Source organism: Pogona vitticeps, chromosome 5, assembly GCF_051106095.1.
Source record: "Pogona vitticeps strain Pit_001003342236 chromosome 5, PviZW2.1, whole genome shotgun sequence".
NCBI lineage: Eukaryota > Metazoa > Chordata > Lepidosauria > Squamata > Agamidae > Pogona > Pogona vitticeps.
Genome location: NC_135787.1, coordinates 29,896,345 through 29,905,943, shown reverse-complemented (window position 1 = coordinate 29,905,943; position 9,599 = coordinate 29,896,345). Strand labels below are relative to the sequence as shown.

Sequence of the window (9,599 nt, the reverse complement as noted above, 5' to 3'; positions counted from 1 at the left end):
AACAGGATCACAAAAAAATTCTATCACATTTGCTGCTCTGTAAGGTGGAGCAAAACTTTGTTTTTTTATCTTATGTCATCTCCGTAACTTCTGGTGTTCAGTGATTCACAGACATATCCGTGTACATTATCGCCACCATGGCAAAACTACTTGGAAAGGCAGGTTGATGAAGCATTTTATTTGCTTAATCTTTTATACATGGCATGCATGTGTGTTCGTCCATCCATCTGTCTATATATACTCACACTCTGTGATGGATGGCTCCAAAATTAGTTGTGTTGGGATGAGACAGACTTAGCTTGATTGTTAAAGGCTTGTGCTGAGTATGACAAATATCTAAATCCAACTCACAAATTTTCAGTTTTGTCATATACAGTTATCATTTTTGTGTGGTTGTACAGCCTTTATACAGCATTGTGTAGGTTGACTATGGAGAAGTCTGTACACCGATCTGTTCACAAATAAGATATATCTGATGCTGTGCTGCTTACTTGGAATTGTAAATACAATACTGTACATAAATTGGTTTGAAAATTCATAGACTGAATGGCTGTTCATGGAACTTTGTATGAGATTGGTGAAGTCGTCAGCTATGATAATTTTTTAAATATAAATTAAGGACTTCCAGCTTCTTCCACCCATGTCCAGAGAATCTCTTTGGATTCATTTCATCATTGGGAAGCTATTGAGGGCTGCAGGACAACGGTCATGAAGGGATTCTTTATTGTCTGCTAGTAAAATTATTCCAGTAGCAGGTTTTTGACATTAAAGAGTTCTGCCCCATCCTGTGCCCAGGAGGAAAGCCTCAGGACATGCTGTGGGGGGAGGTAGAAGTCTTTAAGAAAAATAACTATAGCTGCTAACATCAACCTTACACGATGCAGTTTCTGCAAACATACTTTCAGCCATTGTGTGTTAAAAGTTCCTTTGCAAAATTGAAATTATGTGCTAAAAAAATGGCCACAACTGCTTACATTCATAACCTGCCAGATACAGTTAAACATATAGTAAAATTCAGCTTTCTGATATTATTTTAGAAGATCCACATATGAAATATTCTTGTTTCCAGATCAGTGAAGGGAGTGCCTAGACCCATCGCAAAGAGTGGAGGTAATAAATGTGGATGTACTCCCTGAATACACTTTTGCGTTACAGTATGATTCGATGCCTTTAAGTCTATTCACAATACTTCCTTATCTTGTATGCTGTCAGCTTGCTATATATTTTTTATATGTTTCTGCATTATAAGCTCTCTGCTTGCTTCCCTAGAAGTGAACCAGAACTGATAAACAAACTAATAATATGAATAAATCTTTTACCGTCACTATCTTAATATGAACATGCAGCCATGTAATGTCAATTCAGATTTGACTTTAATAATGGAGAGTTAGAACACATAGGAACAAAAGAATCAAAAGTAGTTTTTCAAGAGTAATGGCCAAGTTATTTTATTTGTGTTAGATCTGCAGAAAAACATTAACTCCAGAGAACAATTACAACCGCAGATGTTACTGGATTTCAACTCTATGAAAGAGAATGTTGGAGCAGAAGTAGCACATGTTAGCAGCATACCACCATGCTGATTCTGATGTATAATACTTGTTTCATGTTATTTTCACAGATCTTCTGTTTCTGGAACAACATTGACCTCTGTAGGCTGTATAGTAATCATTATAGGTATATTCTCAGAGGTCCATCCTTTAGGAGTCCTGTTGAAGGACCGCCTGGTAGAAAGGGGATTGGCAAGGACCATGAATCGTGGATCATTTAGCAGTAGAAAGTTGAAGTCTGGAACCTTGAACTTAACCAGCTTTGAAGCTCTCTCGAAACCACCAAAAGGTGTGGCAACTCTGTAAATGGTAGGGAGAAAAGTCAGTAAAAAGTAACTCAAAATATCCTTTTGACAGTTGTAGTGTGTAGTTTTATCTGTCTGGTGATTGTAACACTCTTTCAAGGGATGTGGCATAGTATAATTCTCATTTTACAGCTGGGCTGGAATTGTGGTCAAGAGCTTGTGATTTGCCTAGAGTTAGGAACGCTGATCAAACTGGTTACATGGGAATAAAAGTCTGTGGCTCGAATTCAATTAAGAACAACTCTAAGCACAAGAATAATTTCTTGGCAGCTTTTCCCCTCCAGTGGGCTGTATACCAAATTTACACAATTGCTCTTACACTCTTATTTCTGCAACAGGATTCCAACCTGTAGTTTTAATTCACAATGAAGTGTTTCAAGAACTAAACATTGAAGTTAATACTGTATTCCATTCTCTTTACTAACATTGGTGAATGAATTGAAATTAGACTTCTTTAAACTACTAGAAAAGGCAAGCAAATACGTCTCTCTCTCTCTCTCTCTCTGTGTGTGTGTGTGTGTGTGTGTGTGTGTGTGTGTGTGTGTGTGTGTGTGTGTGTGTGTGTGTGTGTGTGTGTGTGTGTGTGTGTGTGTGTGTGTGTGTGTGTGTGTGTGTGTGTGTGTGTGTGTGTAGAGAGAGAGAGAGAGAGAATATGGAGGTGTTTCTTAATAAAATCCAATCACAAAGTTGTTATGCCAGAACTGCTGCATGAATCTCTTGAGTCTCATTAGTGCTAATGTTGTTTGCAGGTAAATTATTATTTGCTCCTTCAGGCAATAGGTCTTGGAATAATTACAGTACTAAAACACATTTTCCAGATTTATTTTTAAACCTTACTATTGTAGAGTCAAACACTGAAACTATATGCAGATTCCACTTGAATGTTGCACAGATAGGTCACTTCCTATATTTAGGCAACATTTCTAAACTCCCTTGCGGGGGGAGTAGCTCTGCTCTCATGCCCTGCAGATGTTTTAGACAATGACTTCTAGAATTCTTGAGCATTTGCTATGCTAGCTGTAACTGACAGGAGTGGAAGTCTACAGCATCTGGAGGGCACCAGTTTGGGGAAGGCTATGTTAGAGAGCTTCGGCAGGTCTTATTTTTATGCAGATATGCACAGGATGGATATTGTGATTCATATTTGCAATCCTGTGCATACTTATCTGGAAATAATTATAGTGTCACTGAATTCTGTGGACTGACTGTTGAACAACTCCATAAAATTAGGATGGGTATAGGATTAACCTTGAGAACCTGCCTGGATATTTCATGTCATGTCCACCCATCTAGGAGGAAGATGCAACAAGATATCCATGGCTAAGGGTCAAACTACATGTTACAGATAGTGCATCATTAGAAGCTGAATCTTAGTGTTCCAGAATGTGATTCTGGCAGATGTTCGTGATTGACAATCATATTTGCAAATGAAGCTTGTGCTTACCTCCTAATGATCAGCCACAAAACAAAGTGAGCTAGTTAACCAGTCAAGGTGCAAAAAAATTCCTGTTATGACAATGAGAGTTTCTCAGAGCTAAAGAGATTCCTTCTCTTAATGCCTTGTCATCTGTAACATGTAGTTTGGATGTCTATGGCAAAGAGAACATTCTTGGCACACCGTAGAACCTAGGTTTTGTCCCTGGTGTCATCAGTTAAAAACCTATTTGGTAGCACTGGGAAAGATAGATTAGTGTATTAAGTCAGAGAGGGTGTGCCTAGTATAGACTAGACTTTGCCAAAGTTGGATCATGAGGGATTTTTTCGGACTCCAGCTCCCAGAATCACCTGTCCATCATCGTCCAAAAGGTAGCTTTTCCAAGCTGAGGTCTAGACAAACCAATGGTCTGATTCATTGTAAGGCAGCTTTATATGCCAGCTCTGTTTCATAACATGATGACACTGTTTCCAGCAACATTATTAAGAATACAGTATACTGTACATTTGAGCTGTCTGGTTCCCAGTAACCTTCTGACATAATTATTGATGATGCCATCTCTGACATTACAAACAGAGTTCACAGGTTAGTGAAAATCTGTACATTGCTTTTCAGTGTCTGAAATATGTCTGAAACAGGCTGTGAGGACCTAGAGAAGTATACACGGGTACCAACGTAAAGATGAGAAGCATAATTCAATAGTAAATCGTCATATATGGCAAGAGTAAATCCTTTTTAAGCAGTAATTAGGATGATGTCAAGCAGTTGTCCTGCCCTATATTCCATGAAACCTAAACATGTAATTTGAGTTCTGACTCATTGTGTGCAATCAAAACCCAGTGCCAAGAAAAAGAGTGCCCCCCCACACACACACCTTAATGCTTGCTGAGTATAATAGAGAACCACAGGTATTTTTTTTAGAGCAGGAAATGAGGTCGGCCTTTGTTTTTTTTTTTTTTCTGCCAGTTTTGTGATTCCATTTTCTAAACACAGTCAGGAACAGGTAGTTACAAATAATAGGCTACAACACAACCACTGTTGTGCTGTCTGTCATGAAATGCAGCCCAGTTCCTGATTTATTTTTTTTAATCTTTCTATATTTCAAGGTCTAGAGACTGGTCAGCCCTGGAAATGGAAGTTCCACACAAGAGTCTGTGATGTTCAAGAGGCACTCTTTAGTTTCATTGTCTACAAATAATGAATTATATTAATTATTTTAAAAAATAGGACCCTATCACTGCTATATTCAACTCAGGGAACATCATGTGTTCTGTAATAGTTGCCTTTGCAGCTCTCTGCCTTCCCATTTCTATTCTAAGCCTCCCGTTGCCCCTTCTCATCCCACAATCCTATTTTGCATAGCCAGCAACAGCTCCTTTCATGACACTGACGGCTTAGCAGTTGCTGGCTATGTTTGCATGTTGCACTAAATCAGGGTTGGGGAGTCTTTGGCTCTCCTAATGTTTTGGATTATGAATCATATAATTCCTACCTGTACTGTACTCTTCTACAAAACTATTTTTAATGCAGTATATTTTTACTTTCGCCCTGTTCAACACTTTATAAATTCAGATTAGCTTTTACCTTAGCGATTTATAGGAAGACAATGGCATAAGCTTTTCTATATAGCCAAATGGTGCATTTTGGAGACTGGTTGTTTTAGAATAGCTATTACATTGGGGAGTTTTTAAAAGTACCCTTTGGTCATGATGATGTGGGAATGAAGCTCTTGGGACTACGATTCCCAGAAATCATACGCTAGGTAACCATGAGATTCTGGGAATTGTAGTCCAAAAAGCAATGTTTCCTATCTCTTACAAACAGCTGTTTACAGTGAAATAATGGGGAGCCGTGTGGTCAATGCAAAAAGCAACAACAGCAATATAATAAAATGTAAGAATAAGTGATATCTTTATAGATCACTAAAAATAATTTTTAAGATCATCATACAATACTCAAGTTTTTGTGGATGGCCAACTAAAGGTAAAGGAAAAGGTTCCCCTTGACGTTATTTTTAGTCCAGTCGTGTCCTACTCTAGGGGGCGGTGCTCATCCCGTTTTCAAGCCGTAGAGCCAGCGCTTGTCCAAAGGCAGTTTCCGTTGTCACGTGGCCAGCGTGACTAGGGAGCCGTTTTACCTTCCCACCGAGGTGGTACCTATTTATCTAGTCGCATTTACATGCTTTCAAACTGCTAGGTTGACGAGGAGCTGGGACAAAGCGATGGGAGCTCACTCTGCCACATGGATTCAATCTTACGACTGCTGGTCTTCTGACTCTGCAGCACAGGCTTCTGCGGTTTAGACCACAGCGCCACCACGTCCCTGGATGGCCAACTATTTGCAGTCATAATCTTAGAATGGGAGAGTTGGAAAGGACCCTAAGAATCACTGAGTCCAGCCCCTCTTTAGGAGGCCCGGTGGGGAACTGATATCCCAAACTCTGGTCCTACAGCCAGATACCTAAACTACTGAGCTATCCCGAAGTTCTTCTAACATACAGTAGATTCTGTTTATAAAATGAATGCTCAGTTCCTCTGGATGTTTGCATAAAATTTTGAAGGTATTAACATTCGTTGTACCTCCTTCCAAGCTGTAGAACACCCTCCCACAGGATGCCAAGCTGGTTCCTTCTTTGTTGTCTGTCCCCCAAAAGGCAAATGATCTTTCTCCTTAGGCAGTTTTTTCCCCTCAGTGACTATCTGCCTACGAGGAGGTTCCTAAAAATCGGGCCACTGCTGTTTAAGTTTTTAACATTGTAAGCTGCCTTGCGTCCTCTTGAGGTGAAAGGCAAGGTCTAAATATTTTAAATACTGTACATAAGTAGGTAAGGAGTGGAGTCAGTGATTTAAGAGCTGTAGTGTGGATTCAGCATATGGCAACCTGCAGAAGATGCTTCACAGCTTGGAGAATTACATGTGCTATATGTAGATTATAAACACAGAGGGATATCCAGAAAGACTGGATTCCTTTGGTGCTTTGAAAACAATCCATTTCAGGAAGGGTATTTCGGTTCTCTAACAAGGCAAAGAGGCATAACAAGTCATGCCTGTTTATTGTTACACCTTGGCACTCTGTGTCACATTACTTCATACATAGGCTTCTGTTTTGGATGTTTATACTAATAGGAATAAAAAAAGGTTAGTGTCAGGGGGAAAATGTGTAGAGGAAATATTTGTTCATTTACATACATAATTAGCAGAAAAAAACGCAATGAGTTAACATTGTTTCAAGTCGTCTTAACAGTACAGCTGTACCACAAGATTCTTCCATGGTGACACAAAGAAATGGGCAGTTATTATTATATCCCATGGCAGTAGAGTGCAATGTTTTCAGCTCCAAGGACCACCTCTAGTCCTGGAAATGTATATTCATATGTGTACAGGTGCTCTCACACAAAGACACACAGAAAGCCTTCCACATGCACATCTCAGTGTGCAGCTCCCTGCCTGTTGAGATCTGAGGATCCCTGGGGGTTGGGGAGGTAAAAGGCAGTGAGATTTGAGGATTGCTGGTCACGGAAAAAGGAAAAGCCATCCTTCTGCAGTTTCTTCTGCAATATTATATACTATCAGTGAACACTGAATACACCTCAGTCTTATCGGTTTCCAAAGCTAAGGAGACCCAAGCCCGATTAATGTTTGGATGGGAGACCAGCAGATCTTTCAAAGGACCTCTACATTAATTTAAAAAACAATCCTGCCTGAAATCTTGGACAGCCATCGCCAGTCAGCGTTGGGTTGTCCAGTTCTGTGGAGCAACAATTTTAACAGTGTGTAAGGCAGCTTCTTGTGTTCCATAAGGAGTGGTCTCAGGATCCAGGCAAGAAGTGTGTAAGTATCTTACTAAGAAGTCCCAGGACCACAGCTTCTGCATCCCTGTCTTATGGTGTTATATTCCGTGCTTCCTAGTCAGGGTTTTTCAAGGATAAAGATGTTGCTAAGAGGACTTTTTGTCCAAGAATTCTAGGAAGAAAGAGACCACTGTTTCAGTTTGCCAAGGGTTCTGGGGCCAGTTCCATAAAATCATGGTTAAGTCATCTAGTTGCTTTCCCCTGGATTTGTGATAATTTATATAGACATAGAAACCAAAGTCTTATAGCCCCATTCCCTTGTTTGGCTCCTGTTAACATTTGCTGTGTATTATGGGGGATAACATTCTGTGGTCACAGGTTTTTTAGTATGATGAGCTAATTGCCTTGGGAAACAAATGGCGAAAATGAAACCCCTGGACATTTTCTTGCTTTCCATATATTTGACAGTTTGGAATTGTTCCAAATATTGGAACCCCAGGATGCATGGCTAATTTGAATTGTTTTAAAGGGACAGGTACTGCTGTTCTCAACATGTCACCCTTTTGAAACAAAGAATTGTGGAGGCAATTAAGGCAAGATAAGACTAAAATTCAAAAATTAAAGTGTTAAGATAGATGGACTGTTCTGTACTATGCAAGGAGCCCAGGGATTAATATTAGAGAATTCATAACCCTTTGCTACTTGATCCATTTTTAAGATGCAATGTTAGCTTGTGTTCTCAATGGCATTATCAAAGTAGTATCTACAGAAGCTTTGTTGACCTCTAACAGGGAGTCTCAGTATCAGTTAATTCCAAGAAAGAAAAGCTAAAGTGGAGGATTAATTATGAGCCACCACTAATTAAAATAAAGCAGGGGGGGAAACCTTCTTTTCCTTGACCAAAATCTGCCACTCACAAATCTGGGGAAGTAGCATTCTGAGAGAAGTGTTAATGATTTAAACATCTTTCACTATTTCTTTTGGGGTATTGAATTATGTGGCTGGGAAATATTAAGGGTAATAACATGGGAGACCAGCTAGCAGGAGATATAGTATTGTAGGATTAAGGCACAGGAAAGAATGATCAGGCATCTTAAAACCATTCCATCCTATGATTGGTCCCTAAGTCAGATGGTCTCTTTTGCCTTTCCAGTGTGCCTTCCTCAGATCTGCTGGTTCTGCTATTGAAGGGTTTAGTCCAACATGAAATCTCATTGATCCATGATTTGACTATGGATAAGGAAGTTGGTCTGGCCCGTACTTTGGAGACCTGTACTATGTGAGGTATGTGGGATTAGTTTCACCCAAGTATGCCATCTCAAGCCTTTGGTTTAGTGCCAGCAAAGACATGACAAAGTAGGCCACCGGGTCCTAAAGCTGAGGCCACATGTACCCCTCAAGGCAGCCCTAGGGAGGATGGAGAGGGAGAATACATACTTGAGTATTTGTTTCTTAGTCTGGATTCTTGCTTAGATTGGGACAATTTACCAGGCTTATCATGATGTCCAGTGATCTCCCTACCAGAGGTAATAGAAGTAGTCTCCGTTCTGATCCTAGAGTCCCCAGAGAAACAGAGTGCACATACTGGGCTACTGGCCCCAGATGTGGGATTAGGAAACTAATTCCTACTCCAACCCTCAACCCCAAAATGCTCCAGTGTGATTGTCCTGGTGGATGATAACTTCCTTACAAGGGTCCATTTCATCCAGGAGCCTTAGAGCTTCATAACCATATCAGTTTATTTGCTGCTACTATTATCATTCAGAGGCTTAAATTCTGTTGCTTGACCTAGTAACCCATGTCTAAAATAGGCCCATTGAATCAGTGGCAATTGGGTGAGTCAACTTCTCCATTAGTTCAATTGATTCAAATGAGACTACTCTAGTTGTGACTTACTTTCAGTGGAACCTACAAAGGAGTTTACTCACCGAATCCCTACTGATTCAGTGGGCCTATTTTAGACATGACTTACTACACAACAAGATTTCAGTCATAAAGGGACTCCAGGTCTGTGGGCTATTTAATTTGCCTTAACCTTGATTTTGTACATTAGATTTAAACGTTTCATGGGCCTTGTAGACTTTGGTCTGGTGACTGCTGCTTTAGTGTTTGGATTGTTTTATATGTTTACTGTATTTTATTATGCTTTTATAGATTTCATTGTTAGTAGTGCTGTGCTTTGCTGTGGGTCATGTTGTGGCAGAGAATATGACTCCTACCTTTTAGAAAAATAAATATATGAAACAATAATAAATAACATTTCCCTTTTAGGCCCCTTAAATCCTTTTAGTTGGCTTCTGAACCCATTCCAATTTGTTCAGAATTGTCACTGCCGGATGTGTGTGGTACTCCAATATGGTAGAGACTGATAACTGAGAGGATATTGCGGCTACATTCATTCTTTTCATCTAAGCTTATTCTATTAAAGTCACAAATAACAACTGATTGGGAACAGACAAAGCTTTGTTGGTATAGAGCTTATTCAAGTTCAGAAGAGTGTGTGTTGTGGGGGTTGGCAT

The 9,599-nt window shown here is 39.8% G+C and overlaps 1 protein-coding gene across 1 annotated transcript in view; it reads right to left on the bottom strand.

Moving 5' to 3' along the window:
- Positions 1-1,421: 1,421 nt before the first annotated feature.
- MYOZ2 (myozenin 2) overlaps positions 1,422-9,599 on the bottom strand; it is a 38,847-nt gene continuing 30,669 nt past the window's right edge. Inside the window, exon 6 of the mRNA XM_020781445.3 lies at positions 1,422-1,850. Within this exon, the coding sequence (XP_020637104.3) occupies positions 1,616-1,850 (235 nt within the window). The 3' untranslated portion in view covers positions 1,422-1,615. The remainder of the gene's footprint in view (positions 1,851-9,599) is intronic.